Source organism: Peromyscus leucopus, chromosome 1 (genome assembly GCF_004664715.2).
Source record: "Peromyscus leucopus breed LL Stock chromosome 1, UCI_PerLeu_2.1, whole genome shotgun sequence".
NCBI classification, from domain to species: Eukaryota; Metazoa; Chordata; class Mammalia; order Rodentia; family Cricetidae; genus Peromyscus; species Peromyscus leucopus.
The window spans coordinates 73,364,232-73,391,092 of NC_051063.1; the positions used below are offsets into that span (position 1 = coordinate 73,364,232).

The window sequence follows — 26,861 nt, forward strand, 5'->3', positions numbered from 1 at the left end:
TGTATTATTCCACACTATGATAATACCATGAAAGCGAAGGACAGGGTGTTAGAGGATAATGACAGAGAGGAAGATCCTGGGAGAGAGCTCTTAAAAACTCGAGAAGGAGCTAGTCAGTGGAAGAGCCAAGGAAAGTCCTTCGGACCAGAGAAAAGAGCACAGGCAAGGAGTAAGGAGCCATGTCGCTTCTGAATGTACCTTTGCTCTTGATGGTATGACAGTGAGGAAAATGGTCAAATCTGTAGCCCATTTGTCGGGTAATTTGTGAGTGTTTTACAAAGAGCATGCAAAAACATAAAATGATGGATACACATGTGAACACACACATACATAAACATACAAAATATCACATGTAAAAACAACAACAACCAAAAAAAATTGCAGCCATACTTCCTAGTAGCATTCTGTAACAGTGTTTGTAGTTTGCAAAATAAGTGAACTCAGAGGTGAAAGGTCAAATAGCTCAAGGATAAAGTCTAGGGTAGCCGATAGCTAACTGTCACCTATTATTAAAAGCACCACTGACCTGGAACATCCAACAGAGGTTTTTCAGCATCTGTAAGTAAGAAAAACAAATAGGTCAACATTTGGAGGAACCCCAGGCTTTAGTAACAGAAGATGAAGTCTGATACAAATTTATTAATCTATTATCAACTCCTTTAAAGAACATGGTACCAGGACAACCAAATTTATCAATAGGTCTCACATAAGCCTCTCTGGGGTGTTGGTGTGTAGCATGTGCAATTGTTACGCTATATAATATGCTATGCAATAGCATAGCAATGTGAGAAGATAAACAGATTAAAAGGTTGAGGTTTGAACAGTGTCTGCTCCCAGGAGCCTGAGTCTATTTACTGGTGAAATATATACACGAGTAAGATGAATTATTCCACATGGGCAGCTCTGTGGACCGCACACCCATTCCCACAACAGTGACTGATTCTTTCAAGCCACATCTGGGATTGCAGCTGTTTGCTTAAAGGCATCACATCATCAGACAGGGCTATCAGTAGGCATTCCAGAGGGAACCGATGTACTCACAGTTACGAGTGGGTACACGCGTAAATCCGGGTATTTAAAAAATGCCACAGGCAATTAAAATTAGTCACACACACACACACACACACACAAGAATTTTCTCTCTGCTATGACAAAGGAGAATGATGAGATGTGCACTTTGTTGACAGGTACTAAGCCAGTGCTACGTAAAAAACATCTGTGCTGGAAAGAGAGCAGTCAATCTCCTAGTTCCCTAAGTGAAGAGACTGAACCTCTGGAAACTTAGATGCTCCACAGATGCAGTCTAGAAGCTCACTGTGGCTCTGAGAGCCAGCCCCATACTGCCCTGGTCTCCTGGCAGCAAATGAACACTATTATTTCAGCTCCCAAACACTTCCTGAATTCAGACATATTCTTTGCATGTTTTAGCAAAGCACACACTGTGAATGATTGCTTCCAAAGGAGAAAATTAGAAAGCGTACCTGAACAGATGACACCAGCATCCTCATGGTGGCCACAGTTGTGGTCTTTCCAGCCCGAATGGGCACACTGGCCCAGGAAGTGCTCCACCCCAGCACACTGGAAGTTGTCTAGGAAGATATCTCCTGAACCAGGGCCAAAGTAAGCCTTGCCAAGGGCAGACACACCCTGGCCACACCTCAGCTGTCTGCATACAACCTCAGCTTCATTCAGGTCCCACAGGTCATCACACACAGTGCCCCAGACTCCCTGGTAGAGGATCTCCACACGCCCTGAGCACCGATTGGAGCCACCCACCAGCCGCAGCTCTGGCCATTCTCCTGCAGACAGAGACCTGGTAACTGTTGTCATCTGGGAGTATGATATCATGATATCTTTTCATGAGATGGTTGAGCTATCCTTTCCTACATTCTGTTAGATAAAAAAAACCTGCTAGAGTCAGCCAACTAGTCAACCCCAGCTAGAGTGTGATAAATCACAAAGATTGTCAATAGCATCTAGCTCATACAAAATCCACTAATTGCTATCAGTTATATCAGAAGCATGCACAAATCTGTTTGGGCTAAATGCAGAAAAATATGAAACTTGCACAAAACTTTGTGATTTTTGTGAGAAGCTTTCAAGTGTCACTTTTATGGTAGCTCAAGGTTATACATCAGGGTGTTGGCATGCCAACCTTATCTGTGAAGGAATTGAAAGTAGAAAAATCAAAAGGACTCTACCAAACTCTACTCAAGGCAACCAATAGGTCTACCTATTCAAGACCCTCCCCACCCTCTGCTTCAGAAGTGCCTTGCTTTTGTTTTTATTTTTCTGTTGTTCTAGTTCATGACCTGTGGGATGGCTCTGAGCCTCTGCTTATTTTGGAAAAATCAATTAGTGATTTATATGGGAGGCCAACTGAACAGTACCTGGGTCAGGCACAGGAGGAAGTGAAAGACTCTCACTGGAAGTTTTTGTAGGCTGTGCAGGATTTGAAAGTTCTGAAGGACACAAAAGCAAAATCAAACAACAATAACAAAACAACCTGTTTACTCAGGATACGAGAGTCGGAAGATTCTAGGGATTTGGAATGGTCTTAAATCTTAGGGCAGAGTCAATTGGTCCATTTGCAAACACATGGACTCTGTGTAATTCTAGTACCCACATATTAAGCAGGTGTAGACATGGATGCTGAGATAAAGGGACACTTGGTACTCAAATGGGTGCATTCTGGGACTTACTTGGTCTTTCTGTTACTGTCTTGGAAGTTGCTGTGGGGATGGCTGTGGAGACAAGATGTGGTCTTGAAAAAAGGATTTAGGAAGTCAAGGGAAGCATCTTCAGGTCAGTCTTTGTTGAACACCCAGACCCTCCCCCCACACACACACTGTTTCTTTCACCCTGTTACTTATATAATAAGGAATGTCCTGAGTCAAATCCTCTCTTCATAGGGGTCTTACATTTCTCAGAAGTATGGGAGCCAACTGAAATGGTATACCCCTCTGCCTCCTCACCAAAAATATAACTGTAATTTGTGCTAAAATGCATACATTCATAGACCATGTCTTTCTGAGAGGAACCGCCTCCCTTTATTTTCTTCTTATGATGGTGAGTCTTAATTTCAACTTAGTTTTTCTTGCAAAGATCTTTCTACCTCCTCAGTTAGCTTTATTTCTAGATATTTTATTTTTAGAAGCTATTATGAATGAGAATGTTTCTATGATTTCTTTCTCAGTATGTTTTTTATTGGTATATAGAAAGCATATATATGATTTTCATAACTTGATTTTATATGTGTCATTTCACTAAAAGTCTTGATCATTTCTAGAAGTTTTCTGTTGGCACTTTTGGAATCTTGTGTTTGATGTCAAATCATCTGCAAATAGGAATAATTTGACCTCTTCTTTTCCCATTTGTATCCCTGTAATTCCCTTCTCTTGTCTTATTGCTTTAGCTAGTGCTTCAAGAAATGGGGGATAGTGGACATCCCTGCCTCATTCCTGATTTTAATGGAATTGCTTTAAGATTTTCTCCACTCAGGATGATGTTGGCTGTGGGTTGGTCATAGACAGCCTTTATTATGTTGAGGTGTGCTCCCTTCAGTCTTAATGTCTCTGGAACTCTTATTATGGTGACATGCTAAATTTTGCCAAATATCTTTCCTGATCTATTGAGATGATCATGTGATTTTTGTTTCTAAGTCCATTTATGTGATTTATTACATTTATGACTGACTTACATGTGCTAAGCCATCCCTGCATCTCTAGAGCAAACAGACTTTATCATGGTGGATGATCTTTCAGACATGTGCCCTATTCAGTTTGCTAGGATTTTATTAAGGATTTTTACATTTATGTTCACTGGTGATACTGCCTGTAGTTTTCTTTTCTTGTTGATGTGTTTCCCTGGTTTTGTTATTAGAGTAACACTGGCTTTATAGAAGGAGTTCTGGAGGGATCCTTCTGTTTCTAGTTTTCTGAATAGTATAGATCTCCTTAGAAAGTTTGACAGAATTCTTCTGAGAATCTATCTGGGCATTTTTGAGGCTTTTTTAAATTACTGTTTTAATTTCCTTATTTCTTATGGATATTTGTAGGTAAATGATCTCTACTTGGTTAACTTTGGTGATTTGGAAGAACATAGAAATTTGTTCATTTCTTTTATAATTTTATCTTAATGGAGTTGTTTTTTTTTTAAATCTAGGGTTTCTTTCTTTTACCTTAGTAGGTTTTTAAAAAGTATTCTCTTATTCTTAATTTCATTGGCTTATGGTTCCATGCTCATTTCTGATTCCGTTAACTTGGATAATCTCCTTTCTTTTGATTAGTTGAGTCAAGGGTCTGTTGTTAGTTGAGTCTAGTTCTTAAAGAACGAGCTCTTAGATTAGTATTGTTTTCTTTGTTTCTATTTTTATCAATTTCTGCTCCTGATTTTTATTATTTCTAGGAGACTAACTTCTGGGAGTATCTGTGAAGTCATTCCCATAGAGGTTTAACTGAAATGGGAAGACACATCCTGGACATAGGCATGGTTTTTTCATGGGTCATGGTCCCAGACTGAATAAAAAGGGGGAAATGAGCCAACAGCCTGTATCCACATCTCTCCGCTTCCTGACTGTGGATGCCATGTTAGTCCCAGCCACCACAGCTAGAGCTACTCTCTCTATCATGCCTTCCACCATGATGGACTACACCGCAAACTGTGAGACAAAATGGACCCTCCTTCCCGAATTTGCTTCTGTCAGGTATTTTATCAGTCACAAGAAAAGGAACTAACATGTATCTGCTGTGTTAACGCTTAGATGTGGAATATCTAATTAAGTACTTCTTGTTATCCTTGTTAAAAACGAGGAATTAGAAGATCAAATAGACAATTATCAACAACATCAAGTGACCTGGTGGCTGATTAAATGTAACTTGGCTGCAGTGTGACTGGACATTAGATTTACACAGAACCTCTGCAGACAGAACCTCTCTGTCGTGGTAGACTTATACTAGGAATCAGGAAACAGGAGAGTGAGAGAAAAAGCCAACAGCAAGAACACCAGGGAGGCTGGGCATGGTGGTGTACTGGGGAGGCAGAGGCAGGCAGATCTCTGTGAGTTTGAGGCTAGCCTGGTCTACATAGTGAGTTCTAGGACAGCCAGGGCTACATAGTAAGATCCTGTCTTTAAAAAAAAAAAAAAGCACCAGGAGCAGGGGCAGAGGAAGAAACATGAACTAAAAATGATGATTAAGTAATGACATGGGAGTTGACTCACTGATCAAATATGGGGTCTTCGATGTCATCTCTGTAAAAACAAGGAAGCAATGATCAACAGGTGCTTGATGCCAGCTCTGGAGACGCGTTTGACCCCGGTTTTGGTGTCCTTCTCCTCTGTCTTGCAGCATGTGTCGCCAGCATGCTCAGTGAGTCAGCCTGACCCTAACGGCCCTGGAGACTGTGTTAGCACTGTCTTCGACCAAAGAGATATGAGGCCTGCCTGGTATCTCTAGGTAGAGAGTAGTGTAGAACCCCAGGTAATTACCGAACCTCTGAAGCCTCAGTTTTCCCCTCGGTAAAAGGGGACGATCCATGGGTTCGTGTAAACGCAACACATGCAAGGAGCTTAAAACGCTAGCAAATGAATAATCAGTAAACATCAGCTGTTATCGTATTTGGCTCACAATTGTTTTAATTGATCTTGCTTAACTTGTGCGTACTGTGCTGTAACAGAGACACTCAGCTTAGCTTCTGCCTTCCCAGCATGCCCTGCATCCCATTTCCAGCACTGATCTCACTTCTCAAGTCCCCTTGCTGTTTCTCTATGAACAGCTTACCCAATGTGACAGCCAAATCCAAAATTGATCTCCCCTGCTGTTTTCCTTGGTGTTTGAAGCCTTTAGTGTTCCTGTCTTTTCTAATGTCCCTTTTTGATATGAATATATGTGTCTGTGTAGCACATTCTAGTACACACACTATTTTATTGGCCTGCCTTAATTTAGTATATTCCATTTACCTTCTGATTGTGTCTTGTATATTAATCTTGAACTCCTTGTATGTTGTGTACATGTCTCAGAAAGGACCTAAAGGAACACATCCCCTTCCTCTGTATAATCTAAAGCACCCATCTGGGACTAGAATCAGAGTGTTATCAGAAATGACTCCTTAATGACCCATCTTGTGTTGTGTGAAGCCCCGCAGTGGATTTCCCATCAGTCAAATGGCTTGCTTAAGGTCACAGAGCAAACGATGGCACATCATCAAAAAATTCAGAGCTGTGACTCCATGCCATTTTCTTACCTTTGGCTTCAAAATAGTAATAAGCCATGAAGTTTTTCCCAATGTTGTTCATGCCTCGGAAATACACAAGGGTCATTGAGCTGGAGTGGGATGCAAAGGTGATGTGCACCCCACTGCAGGGTTTCCCCAGGGACTTCGTGGAAGATGGAGGGCCATCCAGGATTTCAAAATACTCATTGGTGCAGTCAAGTCTGGGGAAGCAAATATCATGAATGTCTCCTAATCTCCTCATCAGGAAATTAGGAGGTACTTGGTGAGCCCTGCTTTATTTTGTATGAGTAAGAATGCTGGGGACAAGCTCAAATCCTGTCTGTAATGCAGACACATTATGATCCTTTCATCTTGTATTTTTCCCTTGAAAAATACTGTCTGAAAGGAATGGGGTTTTTAGCTGATGGGAAGGATAGAAGACTGACTCTAGTGGACCCTGGGGGGGAATGGGGGCTGCTGGGACCACAGAGTACTTTACAGTTTTAGGCCAATAGCTAATCAAGGTCATTTCATCATGTGATGTTTGCGAGGAAAAGTCTAAAATGAGGAATTTTAGGGTTTGGTTGTTCATGAGGCTGGTAACAGAATATAGCTGCAGGTTCAAATCCACCCAGATCCCTAACAGACAAGCTTTGACAGCTAGCAGTGGGACCCAGATCTGCTCCAGTGGCACCCAGATCTGCTCCAGTGGGACCCAGATCTGTTCCAGTGGGACCCAGATCTGTTCCAGTGGGACCCAGATCTGTTCCAGTGGGACCCAGATCTGCTCCAGTGGGACCCAGATCTGCTCCAGTGGGACCCAGATCTGCTCCAGTGGCTTTGTGGACGCTATCTGCTTTGCCAGCTCTGTGTTTCTCTGTGAACTTCCATGTGACTGTCGCCAGTGCTGTTTCCACATCACCATCCCAACAGCCATCTGTTCCAAACCATCTTTAAATTAAGCACAATTTAAGACACATAAATGATTTGGTGTTTTCTTGGGGCTAAATATAACTTTATATTTATATAAAGTTAAACATAACTTTAATCTGTGAGTGACTTAGTTTTTTTGTGTATTTACAATATTAAAACCTAAAATTCCCTCAGATTCTGTATCTTTCGCCAGATAGCCAGAACACATGAAGTGTCTGTGTATGTGTGTGTGTTCCTCTCTCTGTCTCTCCTATCCAAAGAATGTATAGTGAATTTTTTTAATTAAAAATGCACGGAAGTATGAATATGATCAAAATATATTGTTACATGTATGAAATTCTCAAAAAGTATATGAAATATTACATTAAAAAGTAAAGTCACATCTTGGAAAAATTCACAAACATACAAAAAAGCAATCATATTTCTTTATATATATAATGAAAGTGTGAAAAACAATATAATTCACAACCATTCCAACAGCAGCAAAGGAAAGCAGTATCTATATATACAAGCTTGTAAAGAGGTAGTCTAAAATCCCACACACTACCTAGGGCAAGGTGAAGCCAGGTTACATGTGTTGCTGGTGGGAAGATGAAATGATAGTCATTCTGGGAAAGTCTCTCTGTCCTAAGAAGCTGTGTACTTACCATACAATGTAGCAGTCACATTCGTGGACATTCGTCTCTGAGAAATGAACTTACATTGATATAAAACCTTCCCTGAATGTTCTGAGAAGTTTCATTTGAAATCATTGAAGACTAGTAACAAGCCAGTTATTTCTCAGAGGGGAAAGGATTAACCAATGCTGGCTCAGCCATATTAACGAAACCCTTTTCCACAGTAAAGAGCAATGGTCCCTAGATACCACAGCAACCTGAATGGATCTTAGGGGCACTATGATCCTGAGTGAAAAAAGTCAGATCTCTACCAAAACTGTATGCTGTATGATTCCATTCACAGAACATTCTTGAAATGACAACAGGTAGGGGTGGAGAACAGATCACAGTTAAGGGACAGAAAAGGGGTAATCTGGGAATACAAAACGTGAAAGGGAAGTTCCTTTGTGTAATGGACCTGGAATAGAACAGTGATTTTGTGCAGTCATTCACAGGATTAAACTGTGTGGAACAATCCACCCCCATCCTCACACAAATAATTGCATGTAAACATTTTTGAGAATTGAATATGGGTTTTGGTCCAGTTAACATTCACACTGATAACAATTTGGTGGCTTTGATAATATTCTACCACTGGGAGATGCTTGAGAGTGGTACACAGGGCTATGTATTACTTTTGCAATTTCCTCTATGCTCACAGTTATTTCAAAATAAAAAGCTGAAAATATATGAAGGACTCTTTTGAATACAAGAATCAATGTAGGGCTGAATGATCAGAAATGCACAACATACTTACATAGTGTGTATCACTTACTCAAGAGATGGAAATGCCAGTCTTACACGGTCAGAGGCATTTGCCCTGATTTCCCACACACAGGTTATGTTGTCATGCATTTCATTCATTGGGGGGTTCTTAATTTTTCCAGGAGCACTGGTAATCACACCACCACAAGGAGATCTTCCTAAAAGAAGAAAGAGGTATGGTAACAAAAACTGCATGAGACCACAGCAGTCAACACGCCAACATGGGTGGAAGAAAGGTTCACAAGGCCCCACCCCTGGCTGAAGAATGGCAGTCAGACAATGACTCCCAACAGAGCATCAGTTTTATTTACTGATGAGGCCCCTGATAGGTTGCTCTTCTCAAGTGATCAGCCCTAAACCCTTGTACAGATGGGCAACACTAACTGAACCAGATAGGTAGATATATAGATAGATGGGTAGGTAAGGTAGATAGATAGATAGATGGATGGATGGATGGATGGATGGATGGATGGATGGATGGATGGATGGATAGATAGATAGATAGATAGATAGATAGATAGATAGATAGATAGATAGATAGATAGATAGGGACATGGGAACATGGCATAGATTTGAGAGGCAGATTTGGGGATCATGGATTTGAGGATCATGGGAACATAAGGGATCAGAATGGTTGAGTTAGAGGAGGGACAGAGAGGGAGAGCAATGAAAGAGATATCTTGATAGAGGGGGCCATTATGTGATTAGGGGGAAACCTGGTGGCAGGGAAACTCCCAGGAATCCACAAGGATGACCCCAGCTAAGACTCACAGCAATAGTGGAGAGGGTGCCTGAACTGACCTTCCCCTGTAATCAGATTAGTGACTACCCTAATTGTCATCAGAGAGCCTTCATCCGGTAACTGATGGAAGCAGATGCAGAGATCCACTGCCAAGCACTTGGCTGAGCTCTAGGAGTCCAGTTGAAGAGGGAGAAGGGATTATATGAACAAGGGGGGGGGGCGCTTTCAAGAACATGATGGGGAAACTCACAGCGACAGCTGACCTGAGCTCCTGGGAGCTCACGGACTCTAGACCAACAGCTTGGGAGCCTATATAGGACCGACCTACGTCCTCTGCATGTAGGTGATAGCTGTGTAGCTTGGTCTGTTTGTGGCCCCTAGCAGTGGAACCAAGATCTGTCCCTGGTACATGAGCTGGCTTTTTGGAACCTATTCCCTATGCTGGGATGCCGTGCTCAGCCTTGATGCAGTGGGGAGGAGCTTGGTCCTGCCTCAATTTGGTATGCCAGGCTTTGTTGACTCCCATGGGAGGCCTTACCCTTTCTGAGGAGTGGATGGGGAAGGGTAGAAAGGAGGTGGGGGAGGGAACAGGATAAGAGGAGGGAGGGGAAACTGTGGTTAGTATAGAAAATAAATTTTAAAATTTGATTAAAAAATTTTTTAAAAGAAGGAGGATATCCAAGGACATTGAGTTCTTACCTGGAACCACTATGTCTTTTTCCATGGCAGCAAATGGGGCATCTGCCAAACACAAAAAGAACATGTGGACCAGCAGCTGACACAGGACTACATAACAGTCTGTGTTCAAGAATCATGTATGGCAAATACAGTGCCTCGGGCCCTCTGGGACTCCTGAGCCCGTCTCTAGAGGAGAGGCCCGAGCATCCAACAGCTGTGTGCCACAATACTCAAGCAGTGCTGAAGAGCCGACGAGATCCCTCCTAGACTTCGAGGTATTACTCCCTTGTCACACATAAAAACAGGATAATTTTTAAATCAAGAGTTTAAAACAAAAACCCAAGAGCTCCAGCTCCTAAAGCCTCAGTAACCTACGGGGCTGGGGGTTGTAAGCTTAGGAAGTAGCAATAAGAAGACACACCACTTCAGGGCTCAAACGGTGAAGCGCTTGCCCTGCAAGCACAGTTCAGTCTCTAGAGCCCGTGTACAAACAAGCCGGTTTAGTGACACACACTGGCAATCCTAGTGCCAAGGAGGCGGACTCGGGTGGGTCCCTGGGGCTCACTGGCCAGCCAGCCTAGCCCACCAGTGAGCTCTGGGCCAATGAGAGTCCTTGTCCAAAAAAATTCAGATAGACAGTGCCTTGAGGTTGTCTTCTGACACACACTCACACACATAAACATGTATGTGCATGTGCACCTCTATTCACAAGAACAGAAACACACACACAAACAAACACAAACATGTATGTGCATGTGCACCCACATTCACAAGAACAGAAACACATACACACACACACATACACACACACACACACACACACACACACACATACACACACACACATACACACACACACACACACACACACATTCAGTTTTCCTTTGACTCGGTGTTGCTAAGAGATACGGAGTCGGGGCTTAAAGATGCAGGGTCTCTTCCAGGCTCCCAACATCTCCCCTCTAGCAACTCTCAGCTCAGTATCATCCATTGCAGATCATCCTTCTGGATCAATTTGATCCCACCAGCAGGGGTGACTGCTAGAGGAGGATGTAATGAAACTTTTCTAGACCTTGGGACACCCAGCTTTATTCCTAACTCACTCTCTGACTGAGAATTATCTAAGAGTACGACATCAAGAGACCTCAAGGTCTGATGAAAAAGGGGGGGACTGGGCATGGGACACTCCAGGGAGGATGAAGGAATGCCAATAGCGATGGATGCTTTGTGGAACCAGGGCTGAACCTGTCTCGATGCACACCTCAAAACTGACTGGACAAAGTATTCTACAGAAGTCTTAGATGTCAATTATCCTGTGTGTAGGATACACAGCAGAGGAGATGAAGGGTGGTGGGGCTGGGCCAGATGACCTTGAAGGTACTGTCTACTCTCCTCTTGGGCAATCAGGTGATTACATGTCTTGTCTATCTGCTACTCCACTGCCTTGGAGAATAAGACAAAACCAGTTTCCAGCAGAACCTCTTCCCCAAGCCTCCAGTGAACCATATACATAAACATCATCTTTCGTACCTGATAGTGCCGTTACATATTCAGCATCTACAAAAATGAGATATGAAAACATCTGCTGAGTGGCATACTGACATATATTCAGTGGTTATTTTTACACATAATGTGATAATTAGTTCACCTTTTACATATGAGCAGCACCAATTGGACTCAGATATGTAGATATATAGATGGATGGATGGTTAGATAGATGGATGGATGGATGGATAGATAGATAGATGATAGAGACATGACATAAATTTGGGAGGGAGTTTTGGGGATCAAGGGAGGAGTTAGAAGGGTGAGGTGGGATGGATATGATGCAACTATACTATACTCAATGTACGAAATTCTAAGAATGCTTTGAACCTTTAGCATCCATTATTCAGTTTACTAATTTTATAATTCACACTTTTTTCCTTTTCACTTTCCCAAAAAAGAGGTTTTATTGCTCAGCACTTTGTGGATGTGCCTTAGGATTATTAAAGTTACAAACTTTAAGCTATTGGCAAACATGTGTCTGAAGTTTGTAACCTTTCTCATCTCTATAGAGACTTCCTGTTCCATGCTAGGAAGACAGACATGGATCAGACCTTTCTCTCTCATTATGGAATGGAAATGGGAATTACCTTACTGGGATAGTATTTTTCTCTAGCCATTTCCCACTTGGAAGGAAATGTCTTGGCCACATCTCACATTTCAACCATGTCCTACCCATCCATCAGCTTCTGTCTCTATGCACACCTCAAAACTGACTGAACAAAGTATTCACAGAAGTCTGAGAAGTCAATTATCCTGTGTGTAGGATGCACAGTAGAGGGGGTGAAGGGTAATGAGGCTGAGTCAGATGACCTTGAAGGCACTTTATACTTTCCTCTTGGACAATCAGGTGACTACATATCTTGTCTATCTGCCACTCCACTGTCTTGGAGAATATGACAAACCCAGTTTCCAAAAGAACCTCTTCCCCAAGCCTCCAGTGAACCACATACATAAACATCGTCTTCCCTACCTGGTAGTGACCTTGTTACATATTCAGTGTCTACAAAAGTGAGACATGAAAACATCTGCTGTGAGTGAGTGGCACACTGGCATGTGTTCACTGGCTATTTTTACACATAATGCGATAATTAGCTCATCTTCATTGTCAACCACCTTGGATGGATTTGGAATCACCTTGGAGACACCTCTGGACAAGTCTACAAGGGTGTTTCCAAAAAGGTATAGCTGAGGAGGGAAGATGATAATGTGATGGATGAGGGGTCCCAGGCTGAATAAAAGGGATAAAAGTATAAAGCATCCCCCGGTCTGATGTGTGACAGCAGGTGCAACATGATAAGCTCATTCCATCACAATGATAGACATTATCCTCACATTGTGAGCCCAACACACCCTTTCTTCCTTTCACTTTTGTTAGTATTTTGCTACAGCAGAGAGAACAGTAGCTAAGACAGCAGAGAGAACAGTAACTAAGACAGCAGAGAGAACAGTAACTAAGACAGCGGAGAGAACAGTAACTAAGACAGCAGAGAGAACAGTAACTAAGATAGATCTGAAGGGTGTTCTCTTGGAGGGGCCGAAGCTTGGCTCTAAAGGGCATGGGCTTTACCTGAACAGATGACACTGGCGTCTTCACTGTGATCACAGTTGTGAGAAAACCAGCCAATGTGGGAGCATTCCTCCAGGTGCTCTTCATGTCCCTTGCAATGCACATTGTCAAGGAGAATCTTCCCAGAACCTTCCCCAAAGTAAGCTTCACTCAGGGCTGAAACAGCCCAGCCACACCCCAGTTGTCTACAGATGATGTTTGCTTCTGGGAGGTCCCAGAGGTCATCACACACAGTCCCCCAGACTCCCTGGTAGAAGAGTTCTACACGGCCCGCACATCTCCCATGGTTGCCTGCCAGCCGCACAGGGACCCAGCCTCCTGGGGAAGAAAAAAGGGGCAGGGAAGTGATAGTGGTCTTCTCAGTCCGCTGATGGCTATTGTCTACAACCCAGTCTGGTATTATATCTTATATCTTCCTTGACTACCCAAGGCAACCTATGCAATTACCCCACTGTGTCTGCTCCATAGAACCTATGGTACTTTCCTTATCTGCATCCTGTTTCAAGACAGTTTCACAGTGATGAATCATTTGCAGAAATAGCGTTTATTCTCTTTCCTTATTCTCTTTGCAATACGACACTGAGATGCTCCCAGTGAGAAGCCAGGCTTCTTTCCTCCTCTATTGACTCAGGGCCTTTGGTGCATCTTGACTTTGAGAGCATGCAGATGTAGCTTACTCCCTGGGCACCCTGGAGCATCATGTGAATAAGCATAGGTGAGCATGCTGGATGATGAAGGACACATAGCTGGTCATTTCACTCACTTCAGGTGATAACTATATTGCTTCCAGACATGTAAGGGAGCCGATTCTAGGATAGGCATCTTCAGCTGACTTTCCAGTGACCCACACTCATGAGAAAACCAAACCCACAGTCAGCAAGCCTGACCTAGAACAGTAGAACTGCCCAGCTAACTTGTAAACTCATAAGCAATAATTTAAAAGGGGAAGGGTATTTCATACCTCTGTATTTTGGGAATGGTTTTACATGGCAAAGGATAACTTAAAAATGTCTTTATCCATATTCCCTTTAGATAACCTGCTCTACTCATAGCCAAAGGAAGACCTGGACCAGGGTCACATATCCTGGAATGGAGCCTGCCTGTTTAGGGTGTCAAGAGGAGTTCCCATTGACTCCAGAAGAACCAGTGCACAGCTGCCTGTGTCAGGTTCCTTCTAGGTATCTGGAGACCAAAGGAGAGCTGTAAGATATAGGGGCAGAAACTTCCCCTGTGGGTAGCCGTAAGTCATACAGAAAGGTAAGTGAATAGAGAAGTTTCTAGGGTAGTGGCTCAATGCTTGGGAGGCTTAGGCAGGTGGGGTCTTACCATGAGTTTCAGACCAGTCTGGGCTACAGAGTCAGACCTTGTCTTTAAAAAAAAGTAAAAATAGAAGTGGTATAGCTGGGTCATGTGATAATTCTTTCTTTCTTTTCTTTTCTTTCTTTCTTTCTTTCTTTCTTTCTTTCTTTCTTTCTTTCTCTCTCTCTCTCTCTTTCTTTCTTCCTTCCTTTCTTTCTTTCTTTTTTCTTTCTTTGAAATTTCCAAACTGATTTCCAAAGTATCTATACTAGTTTATATTCCCACCAACAGTGTATAGAGGGGTTCCCCTGTTGCCACATCCATGCCAACATTTGTTGTCATTTGTGTCTCTGATGATGGTCATTCTGGCTGGGGTGAGGTGGAATCTTGAAGTAGTATTAATTGGCATTTCCCTGGTAGCTAAGGATGTGGCACACTCTTTGAAATATTTACTGGCCACATGTATTCCTTCTTTGGAGACCTTTATAGATCTTGCTACAGAGACACTTGCACATCCACGTTCATTGTCTCTTTATTGACAATAGATAGGTGTGGTGGTATTGTGTTCCCCAAAATATTGTACACCCTAATAAACTTATCTGGGGTCAGAGAACAGAAAAGCCACTAGATACTTAGGATAGGCAGTGGTAGCACACACCTTTAATCCTAGCATTCCAGAAGCAGAAATCCATCTGTTCAAGGATACAGCCAAGCATGGTGACTCACGCCTTTAATCCCAGAAAGTGAGCCTTTAATCCCAAGGAGTGATGGTAGAAAGCAGAAAGGTATATAAGGCGTGAAAAACAGAAACTAGAAGCATTTGGCTGGTTAAGCATTTGGCTGGTTGAACATTTGGCTGGTTAAGCATTTGGATGGTTAAGCTTTTAGGTTTTGAGCAGCATAGTTCAGCTGAGATTCATTCTGGATGAGGACTCAGAGGTTTCCAGTCTGAGAAGTTGGCCAGGTGAGGTTAGCTGTGGCTTGTTCTGTCTCTCTGATCTTCCAATGTTCACCCCAATACCTGGCTCAGGTTTGATTTTATTAATAAGACTCTCTAAGATTCCTGCTACAGATAGGAAATGGAATCAACCTGGATATGCATTGGTTGATGGATACATAATGAATATGTGCTACATTTACATAATTGGATATGACTCTGCTATAAGGAAATCATGAAAATTGCAACTAAATAGGTGGAATGGGGAAAATTACACTTAGTGAGGTCACCCAGGCCCCAAAAGACAATTGTTGTATGTTATCACTCACAGGCAAGTGCTAGCTTCAAATCATGTATTTTATGAGTTTACCCTGGAATTCACATGGAACTCGGGAAGTTAGGAGGCCAGTGGATGGATTGATGAATTTAGGGAGGAGAAAATTGATTATAGATGAAATGAAAGGAGAGAGAGAATGCTGAAGGCATAAAGGAGGAGGAACCATTCCCTGAGCAGGTGGCCTTGGGCTATAAAAGAAAGCGACCTAGGTATGAACCTGATCAAGGCAGCAAGCAGCCTTGATTTCTGCATCAGGATCCATCTTGACATCCTGCCCTGGCTTTCCTCAGTGATAGACCATAACCTGTAAACTGAAATCACCCCCTTTCCCCTAAGCTGCTTTTGGTCAGAATGTTTTATCACAGCAACAGAAAAGGAACTAAAACACAATGCAGCACAAAGGCTTTTCTCCTCTCACTTATGGAAGAGATGTTCTCAGGAGGAAAAGCAAACCAACCAACCTGATGGTTTGGATGACTCGGGATCTGTTGCTGGAGTGTGGTATGGGGAGCCGTCAGCACCTTCTGAGTAAAAGGAAACCAATATTAAGGTCCAGAACAATGTTTACATTATGGTCATAATAACTTATATTTCTGAAAAGATAAAACAGCATTGATGTCTGAGGAAATTACAGCCTCACACTGCTGCAAACAATTCCTGACTTCCATGACTAGATTAGAGCTCATCAACTACTTGGAGAGGATTGATATTTCCTAAACAGCTCTTACAGGACAGGACAATAGAGAGCTCTTGATAGAACTCATTTGACACATTTGACATCCCATTGCCAGAATATCCCATTCTCTATTAAAGTAATCTCCAGTCCTGCCATGGATACATCTCTTTGACTGTAATTAGCATGTACTTTACTCTCCTAGCCCAGGGAGATCTACTGTAATCCCACAAAACAAATTTTAGAAGGGGAAGTTTACCGAATGCAAACAGGGAAAGAACTGGGTCAAGCCTCACAATGTGTGTGTGAGGATGCTGCAACCCCAGACTCTGCAGTGGGATCAGAAACAAGAGCACCAGAACTGGGTCTGCACTCAGCGCTGAGTGCTGTGCCCTTCACCCATCTGTTATGCTGAGATTTAAGCAGCACCTCTCTAGGCCTGAAGGTGATGGTAGATCATTCAAAACCAGTCTCTGTAGACTGTTTGAAGCCTGGTTCAACAGTTCATTTTCATACCACATCTATTACACAGAATAAACCAGAGGCAGAAGTCAATGTAGAAGAGATTCAGAAACCAGTGTTACCTGAGGGCAGGGAGTGTGTGTGTGTGTGTGTGTGTGTGTGTGTGTGTGTGTGTGTCTATCTGTCTGTCTGTCTGTCTGCACATGTGTGTTGCTGCTGTTAGAGGGCCTGTTAGAGTACCGAGAGAAGATATCATCTCTCCCAGAAGTGAGTCAATGACCCATTCAATCTATAGAACTCTTCAAGAACTATTCAATCTATAGAACTCTTCAAGAACTATTCAATCTATAGAACTCATCCATCAGTGTGTGAATCAGTTGTTGTGGGCACATGGGACTTTCCAAATCCCTGACTGAAGCAGGAGCTGAGGGGAGCAGATATTGTTGGACCACGCGTGAGTTGCCTATACATGCCCTGTGCCTCTGGCAAGTCCCAGCTACTGTCACACGCTGATCCTCCCATGTGCCCTAGTGGGAAACCTCACCCACCCAGATCATCCTTCAGAGCCACACACCAGCCTCAGCCCAGAACAGTCTTCTGTAGATAGAAAATAAAGTGGGAGTTTTTCCATTGAACCTGCCTAGTTGCCTGACTTACTAGCCAGAGTCAGTCCTTCAGGTGTATAAGAGCATGTGGGCAAAAGTATATAATAATAATAATATCACGTGATGTGTTCTTTGTTAATCACTGAGCTAATCAGTCAGGCAATGGAGCACATGTTTCTAACACAATGGTACTTCACACTGATGTCAGCAAGGGATACATGAAAATTTGGGGAAACTGATTTCACTGTGTGGGACATTCCCCCTTCTCTTTCTCCCTCTCCTGCCCATCAGTTTGTGTAAAAGAGCAATTGGCTTTTAAAAAACAGTTTGGCATGATATATAGGGACTAATGTAATTTGTGCTAGACCACAAAATAACATGGACAGAAATCATATAATTCATATGTATAAAAAATGGGGGCTAGAGAGATGGCTCAGTGGTTAAGAGCACTGACTGCTCTTCCAGAGGTCCTGAGTTCAATTCCCAGTACCCACATGGTGGCTCACAACCATCTGTAATGAGATCTGGCACCCTCTCCTGTCTACATAATAAATAAATAAATCTTTAAAAAAATGAAAAGCGGAAAGTTGTAACGTTCAGAAGAGTGACTATCTCTGAAGAAGGCAAAGGGGAGGCTGGGGTGGGTAGTAGGAGCTTCATAGTAATTTATTTTTGCTTTAAAACGCTGTAACTTTTGTGGTGTGCTAGGGACAGAATCCAGAGGGACACTTGGTAGCTACCATTGAGCAGCAGTGCTAGCCCTGGAGGCTTCATCTTTGTCTGAAAAGTTCATACATGCATATAATTTATTTCAATCAAATCACTCTCCCCTCCAATTCTTTCCATATATCCCCACCACTTCTCCCTCTCAACTTCCCACGCTCTCTTTATTTATTAACTTATTTCTATTTTTAGCTCACTGAGTCCACTTAGTGCTGTCTGTGTGGACAGCTGTGGGTCATCCACTGGAGTGTGGGTAGCTTCACAGTTACCACACTGGTGAGGAAAACTGACTCAGCCCCCCTCACCCCCAACAGTCATCAGATACCAGCAGCTATTCATACAGGGATGGGACTTCACAAGCCCCTCCCACATCCACACTGGGATCCTATCTGGCTTGATGTGACCCAGGTCTTGTGTAAGCACTCAAAGCCACTGAACCCATGTATGTAATAATAGCACAGCCATGTCAAACACATACTGTTGTGCTGTTATCTACTACCTCCGGCTCTTACACTCTTTCCATCCCCTCTTCTACAAGGACCAGTGAACCTTGTAGTCAGGAGGTGTGATACAGCCGTTCCATTTGGAGCTGGCTACTCCACAGTCTCTGATTCTATGCACATTGACTAGTTGTGGGTCTCTGGATTGTTATCTACTATAAAAGGAAGCTTCTTTGGTGAGGGTTGAAAGATCTACTAACATATAGGTATAAAGATAAGAACTTAGGGCACAGTTTATTACTATGTAATAATAATAATATTAATACTATAGTAGTAATAGTAGTTTCCCCCCTAAGGCCTATGACCTAGACAGTCACGTATTTTTTATTTATTTTTTGTCTATTAATGGTATTAGGCATGGGTTCCATCTTGTGGGGTGGGCTAAGGCTAATCAGAAAGTGGTTGGTTAATATCATAACCTTTGTAACACTGTCGCACCACTAGGGCACATCTTGCCAGGCCAGTTGTTACTGTCGATCACGGAAGTCACAGCTATGTATGACTTTTGATTACTGTTCTCTCCCATTAGCATGCAGAGCACCTTTCAGTACCGTGAAAACTAGCCAATAGGGATGGAAGCCTCGCTTCTAACTGACTCATTTCTTGGTAAGAATGAAAACCAGTAAGACAAAACATAGGTAATAAGTAATGACATGGGGGGGTCTGTTTGGTGTGTGTGTGTGTGTGTGTGTGTGTGTGTGTGTGTGTGTGTGTGTGTGTTCTGAATTTTACAACATTTCCCTAGAAGAGCAAGAATAAAAAGGTTACAGGTGTCAATGTCCTGGGGTGGGAAGGTTCGGGGGGATCAACTAATCAGCCTGGTCTGGAGGATAGTTAGTCCTCTCTCACTGTGATGCTTTCTCAAGTACTTCAGCAACCTGCAGCTGCCCTTCGCTCCTGCTCTAGCTCCTGCTGATGATCCCCAGCTGCGGATCGTTGGAAGCTCTCTTACCTTGGAGGCTGAGCCTGGGCACATGCGCTCTTCGACTAGCAGGTGCTGAGTCAACCACAGGTAGAACTGGAATGATATGGAAATGGGGGTGAGAATTGAAGGTCTTCTCCTGAGACAAACACAGAACACATCATCAAAGAGCTCAGCTAGCATCTGGCACAGGAGTCACAGCTTGGTCTCACTTCACCCACAGCCTGGACTCACAAACTGCTTGATTTTCAGGGAAACCTGAACCAAGTTCAGAAGGCTGACAGAAAGCTACCCAGCAAGATTCTGCAGTTCTAAATGCTTCCCTCCTCTTCACCCTGCAGAGACTCCAAGTTCTCCATGAGGATCCTTGGTGTTAATAAGGCAGTCACTGAAAAACTGGACCCATGTTATAAAAGTCAAGGTGTTCTTGAGGACACTGGTTGTCTTCACTGACCCCAGAGGACATTATGTAATCTGGTAACTTGACTGCCCCACAATCCATCTAGATAGTGAGGCTGCTGCACATGGCAGGACTGACGCTGGAGACGTTGCTCTTACCTGACAGGACAGGTGGTAACTTCTCACCATCCAGTGATCCTAAAACACACACAAACCGTTTGTCAGAGGCACTTTCTTTTCTCATTTTCTCACTTGTGAAACATTAGCAGCACTCTCGAAAGAAGGAATTGTACAGATAAGGTTACTAACACTTCACAGAGCGATTTGCTTCTGTGTCCCACTGTCTAGCAGGATTTGGGGCCAAAAACCCAGGGTGCGTCAAGGGAGATCAAAAGCCTGTCTCCTCCTTGGACATTTTATTTGTTCAATAAACACTGCTTTGGTGTCTAGCTGTGGCAAGCACTGCATAGGGACAAAAAGGTAAGGAGCAGAACAGATGAAGACCCTCCTGGTGGGTTAAAATGTGGCCCTGCAGATGATACTGAGCATCACATCCTCCGTGTATCCCTGAGCAGTACGTCTGCCCCAGCCCTGAGCATCAGTCCAGCCATTCGTTCCACAGGCCTAGAATGCTGGGCATGGCCCATGCTGTGTACCACACCCGAGTTTTGTTGTTTCAATTCATGGCCCATTGACCTACCGGATGGTGCAAGTGGACGGGTCAGGTCTTCTGGAGTGTGGGAAGCTGGGAGAGCTGTTGAAGAAACAGTACAAGGAAACTGACTTGGGGTGGTTAATATGGACTAGAAGGAGGGGGACTTCTTTGATGCTTCAAGTTTGCTGAAAAATAATTTATTACCTTTCCATTCAAATTTTTTTGAAAGGAACCGCACAGCCTTGATTGATATTATGCTGGACGTGAAGACATTGGATTTTCTGTGGTTTAATTTACATGAAATATCCAGAATAGGTAAATAAACACATAGAGGAAGAAAGCAAGCTGGTGGATGGCAGTGGTTTAGGGAGAAGGGACAGGTGGCTGTGGCTAGTCGTAGGGAATGGTTCTTCAATGGCTTATCTCCCTCAGAGCGGTGGCACACTGCCATTAAACTGGGTCACACCGTAGGGCACCAGCCCCTCACCAGGCTCTCTGCTAAATGCTCTGCAGGTTCTCCCACTTAGTCCTTCTAGCAGCTCCTTGAAAGAAGTGGTTGTCCCACTTTTCAGAAGAGATAAGTCAAGTACAAGGAGGTGACAAGCCATGGTGAGGCCCACAGGGGTCGGAGGCAGCAGAGAGTTAGGTCCAAACCCAGCGTCCAGGCGTCAGCTCTGAGCAGAGTGATGCTGGCTGAAGAGGCACAGCCCTTCCCTTTCTGATCAGCTCCTAGTCAGTCACTCCGATGACTCAAGAATTTTAATGCAACTCCTCTCTCTCTCTCTCTCTCTCTCATTTAGAAGTGAACATAAACTGTGAACAGAGTTCTGAATCATTACAGAATTTACTTATTTGTATATCTGATACTTTTGCCCAGAAAGACAAATGTGATCAGTGCCTTGCTCAGCCATCAGCAGAGAAGCTTCCTCCTGCAGCAGATGGGAACAAATACAGAGACTCATAGCCAGATGTTATGCAGGGAGTGAAAGACCTTAGAACACTCAGCCCTAAATGGGATGTCTCCATCAAATCCCTCTCCTCAGGGCTCAGGGAACTCCAGAAGAGTGGGTGGAGAGAGTCTAAGAGCCAGAAGAGATGGAGGACACCAGAAAACAAGGCCCTCTAAATCAACACGATCAAAGCTCATACAGACTCACAGAGACTGAGGCAGCGTGCACAGGGCCTACACAGGTCTGCACCAGGTCCTCTGTGGATATAGTATGGCTTCCAGTTTAGTGTTTGTATGGGATTCCTGCGTGTGTGAAAGAGTGGGTCTCCGATTCTTGTGCCTTCTTTTGGGCTCTTTTCCTCCTCTTTCTTTGTCTTGTCCAACTCCTATGTGACAGTTTTTGTTTTATCTTATTATGTTTTATTTTGTTATGTTATTTTTAAAAAAGAATTTTAATATGGCTTCTCTCTTTTGTTTGTAAGTGGACATAGAAATGTAAACTGTGAACAGCCAGAGGGTCTGCATCCATTATAGAATTGCTTATTTATGTGTTTGATACTTCTGCTGTGGAGGGCTGGTATATGGTTGTCATGCATGCATGTCAAGCACTCTCCCAACTGAGCTCTACCACCAGTCTCTACAGGGCTGTTTTGTTTGTTTATTATATAAATACTATATTTGTTAACCTTGTAGGCAAATTTTATAGATAAGGAAACTGAATCCTCTGATTGGCTAAATCACAGGGTTAGAAAATTATAAAGGGTTAAATGGTAAACAGCTCTGCTCTTACTGTGCAAAAGCTGCCATAATGATCTGTATATAACTTACTGTTCCAATAAAACTTTATTCATAACAAGCAGGCAATGGGTTATAGTTTGCTAATGTCCTGTAAAGATGATTGACACAGGGCTCAGACCTGAGTTTCTTGCCTTGCTCAGGAATCTTTGCGACTTTGGTCCAGTATGTGCCGACAAGTCTCTCATGCATGCTCTTCCCCTTTGGGGTACCATCCTTGCCCAGATTCACGTCTCCTCCTGGATTCCTTATGAAGAGCTCAGGCTTACTAGGTCCAAGAACTTTGATCCCTTCCTCCTCTCAAGAGCAGGATAAGGCTGGGTTCCTGCTGCTCAGAGATTAGGGACCTGCCTAGCCTGAGCACATCCAAACACAAACAGAAAGAAAGATACTGGGAGAGAGGGTTCTGTGGGGAAGAGCTTGTAGAGATCCTGGTCTCCACACAGATGGGGTCAGGTGGGGCCTTTGGGAGCTGACAAGGCCCTTGGGCTCTGCATCCTTAGGAAAGAAGTCCCCTCACTCTTGCGGCTGTGAGGCACATCAAGCTCTGCCACTTCTGAGGCAGTGGAGGACATCTTGTGTCCTCCTATATCACTCTCTGCCACATTCCTTTAGACCAGGTCTCCCACTGAACTTGGAGCAAGAATATCCACCAGCAAGTCCCAGTGATCTCCTGTCTCTGCCCCCTTCCTCCAGCCCACAGCTCTGGAGCCATATAGGCTTGTGTGAGTATGCCTGACTATTTATGTGGGTGCTGGGGATCTGAATTCAGGTCCTGACGCTTACATAGAAAGTGCCCCTACCCACTGATCCACCCCCCCCCGACCCTAAGAAATTTTTCAGAAAACAGCTTCATTGAAGTATAATCAGTGTACTATGTTTTCAATGTATACAGATTAATGAATTTGGAGCCAGAATATATCTGTGGAAGCATCATCACAAGTAAGGGAATGAATCTATCTCCCATCTCCAAGTTTCCCTGTGTTCTGTGTATGTGTGCAGCAAGGATGCTTACCAAGAGCCGCCCCCTTCACAAAGTTCAAGTGAACAATACTGTGTTAGCGTCCCGTAGCTCTCTAGAACTCGCTCATGTTGCTACAGAAGCTTCATGCCTGCTGAACAACAGTGTCCCACGGCCCTAAGTCTTCAAAAAAGACCCAGTGTGTACTTAATGTACACAGCACATCTCAGTCCTACAGTTGTGTTGTTTTTAAGTACTCGGTGGCCACACAAACCCTGCAGAAGGAAGGGCCTGCTTTCCACCAGCCCTGTCACACTCTGAATTACATAACTCGTATTTGAATTACTGAAATGACAGTGGCCACAGATGGTGAGACAGCATCAGCTGTCACAATGACTAAGGAAGTTGGACTGTAATGGTGACTCCTGCTCACTACATCCAGAACCATGTGAGCCTGTGACTCTCCAGCTTAGGCGAAATTAAATTCTCCTATTTCAGATTCTTCCTTGACATTACTCAGTTTCTTTTTAAACTTTACTTTTTAGTGTTCAAAGAATGTGAAGTGACCATTTGGTAATTTCTCTTTCTCTAGCACAAGTGTATCCTTTCACGTTGTAGTTTTCATTTGTGAAATGTGAAGCTTTGAGTTCCAGTGTTCTTGGAACAGTAAAACTAAAGACAGTCAAATACAAAGTGAAGCTGGCAGAGTTGAGTCCCTTTTCCTCAAATCACATGATCTCAGGTAAAGCATTCTGGGTAACTCTCACGTGAACTCAGGTAAAGCATTCTGGGTAACTTGTGGTCTCATAACCCTTGCTCACCACCATAGACAACTTAAAAAACTACAGTCAATTCAGTGATGGTGGTGATGGGGGCCTACCTGATGCAGAGGAACTCGAGGCAAGTTTAGAAGATGGCTGAGTTGAGATGGCAGCAGGCAGAACTGGAGTAAAAAAAAAAAAAACTTAACAGTAATTGTTCATGGTGATTCAAGGACAGTATGGTGTCCAGGGCCCCCTGTGACTTCACATGTATAGTTTTTCCTCAGCTCTGAAGGGCCCACCACATAAGTGATAGAAATGCTAACCTACCTCTTGGCCACTGATCTTCCAAGCCCTAGACTGAATCAGTGTTCCCTATCCTGTTTCTGTCAGGCTTTAAGTCCAAATGCAGGTATTAGATGCTCTTCAGTGATAATTATATTCTAAGAATTGGTCCATGCAGACCTTCAAGGTCTCCTATTTGCTTCTTATGCTTATTTTACTCAGTGTCATGACTGGAGGTTTTTGTTAGTGTATTATACTATCTGTAGGTGTCACACTGCCTGTAGGTGCCGTACTAGTGTCTATAGTGGTCACTCTAGCTGTATGTGTCATGTCATCTCTAGGTTTGTGCTAGTGTGTAAGTACAGCAGTGTAGAGGACATCAAACTACCTGTTGCTGTCACTGTTGATTGTCAACTTAACAGAATCTAGAATCACCTGGAAGATGGACCTATGAGAATGCCTGCAAGATGTTATCACAATGGCATTAATTGAGATGGGAAAGCCTGCCCACTCTGGGTGGCAGCATTCCCTAGGCTGGGATTCTGAACTGTGTAAGTGAAGAAAGAGGGCTGAGCAGCAGCATGCATTCATCACTCTCTGCTTCCTGATTATTGATGTGATATAACGAGCTGCTTCAAGTTCCTGCTGCATTGATTTCCACACCAGGATGAACCACACTGTGAACCGTGAGCTAAATAAACTTTCTCCCTTACATTGCCTTTGTCGGAGTGTATTATCACAGCAACAGAAAAGAAACTAAGACTCTTTTCTGCTGTGATGAACTGTACCTCTAAACTGTGACCCAAAAGAAACCCTTCCTCTTTTACAATGCTTCTGTCACAGCGATAATAACACTGACCCAGAAATGGATCTACCTTTTCAAGACCTTCCAGAATAAGCATAGCCTGGACAACACCTTGCCTTTAGCTAAGTGAAACCCATTTGAGATTTAGGAATTCTAGAACTACAAGGCAAAAAAAAAAAAGTCTACATTGTTTAAACCATCAGATTATGATAGTTTGTTATAGATGCCATAGCAAACTCATACAATAGGCTAGTATCATGTGTGAGCAAATGCATTTTCCTCCAAAGGAAATTTGAAACACGTCGTTTATCAAAATTGAGGGTTATGAACTCCCAGAGCAGCTGGTCAAACTGAGCTGAACAACTAATTATGAAACCTACATAATCAAAACATTTTCTAATATTTTCTAAAATTTAAAGTACTATAAGCTCCTTTTTAGGCAGTTAGTGAGTCTATTGTGGTGATGTGCTGGAGGTCATTCCCACACAAATTCAATATCCAGGGAAGGTTAAGACAAATCTCTCGGGGGCACAACTGAAAACCTACCTGTACATCTTCTCTCTTGGATTTAGGTGGGTAAATATACATGCCCAGGAGAAACATCAATAACAATGATAATAACAATAAATAACTTACCTGATAATATGGTTGCTGAATTTCCATCACCTAGTGATACAAATAAATCAAGATATTTCTTACTCAATTCAATTGAGTGATTTTTACTTGGCATATTTATTAGTCTAATGTGATAGGTCTGAAATAATAGGTCTGGTAAAATGCAGGCTCTTGGGATTAACAGGATCCAAGAAATATTTGCTGAATTGATTGCTTTGAAGATTTTCTAGGGTAAAGCCTTTAAACGTGGCTCTTTGAGAAAACTGAGAGTAAGTCAGTTACCACAGGAGTTCAGGGCCATTTGTCTGTCCTGAGCAGTTGTTCACAGCTAGGCACAAAGCAAGAGGATGGTGACATGTTCAAAACTGAGATATGTTCTCAGCTCATGCTTTCCTTGGAGCTGAGTGGACCTTCAGTGGACAACTCCACTAATCTCTTCTATACATGATTAATCATTCCATAGAACGTCATTAAATTATATCACATATTATATCATGATAATTTAAGTGTAGAAGATGATATATCATGCATCACGGTTATTGTATATGTCAGATTATTATGTACTAATGTTGACTTACGATGTGGTTACATCCTGAAAAAGACCATTAAGTCAAAAGAGCTTGAGCTAAAATATCCTAAATGAAAAGCCTTGTGTGGTGGTGTGTGCTTGTCATCCAGCTCTGGGGAAGCAGAGATAAGTAGGCCTCTGAGGTTTGCTGGCCAGCTAGCCTAGCCTGCTAGGGGAACTCCAAACCAATAAGAGATCCTGATGAAGGACACCTAGGGTTGTCCTCTACATGCATGTGCATATGGACCCAAACACACATGTCCACACACACACATATGTGTGTGTACCCCACATGAGAACATGCACATACCTCCACAAAATATGGCAAACAAATTTTATACAACTAATCTACCAAACATCCAACTTTACTAGCACAGCGCCCTATAGATACTAGTTGTTTCCTATGCTGACTTGTTGCTGTGGTTCACTGTGGATGCCCAGTATAAGGAAAAATTATTTTCTTGCATGTTATTGACCTGATAAAAGATAAAATTTAAAATACGAAGAC

The 26,861-nt window shown here is 43.0% G+C and overlaps 1 protein-coding gene across 1 annotated transcript in view; it reads right to left on the reverse strand.

Annotated features, from left to right (window-relative positions):
- Positions 1 to 26,861, reverse strand: part of LOC114695348 (deleted in malignant brain tumors 1 protein-like) — a 113,725-nt gene that overhangs the window by 67,088 nt on the left and 19,776 nt on the right. The window contains exons 4-17 of the mRNA XM_037209865.1: positions 25,807 to 25,836; positions 24,200 to 24,262; positions 19,591 to 19,656; positions 16,137 to 16,196; positions 13,103 to 13,420; positions 11,518 to 11,544; positions 10,009 to 10,050; positions 8,578 to 8,725; positions 6,244 to 6,434; positions 5,222 to 5,251; positions 2,703 to 2,744; positions 2,391 to 2,462; positions 1,482 to 1,799; positions 527 to 556 (exon numbers count right to left, since the gene is read on the reverse strand). Of these exons, the coding sequence (XP_037065760.1) occupies positions 527 to 556; positions 1,482 to 1,799; positions 2,391 to 2,462; positions 2,703 to 2,744; positions 5,222 to 5,251; positions 6,244 to 6,434; positions 8,578 to 8,725; positions 10,009 to 10,050; positions 11,518 to 11,544; positions 13,103 to 13,420; positions 16,137 to 16,196; positions 19,591 to 19,656; positions 24,200 to 24,262; positions 25,807 to 25,836 (1,437 nt within the window). The remainder of the gene's footprint in view (positions 1 to 526; positions 557 to 1,481; positions 1,800 to 2,390; positions 2,463 to 2,702; positions 2,745 to 5,221; positions 5,252 to 6,243; positions 6,435 to 8,577; positions 8,726 to 10,008; positions 10,051 to 11,517; positions 11,545 to 13,102; positions 13,421 to 16,136; positions 16,197 to 19,590; positions 19,657 to 24,199; positions 24,263 to 25,806; positions 25,837 to 26,861) is intronic.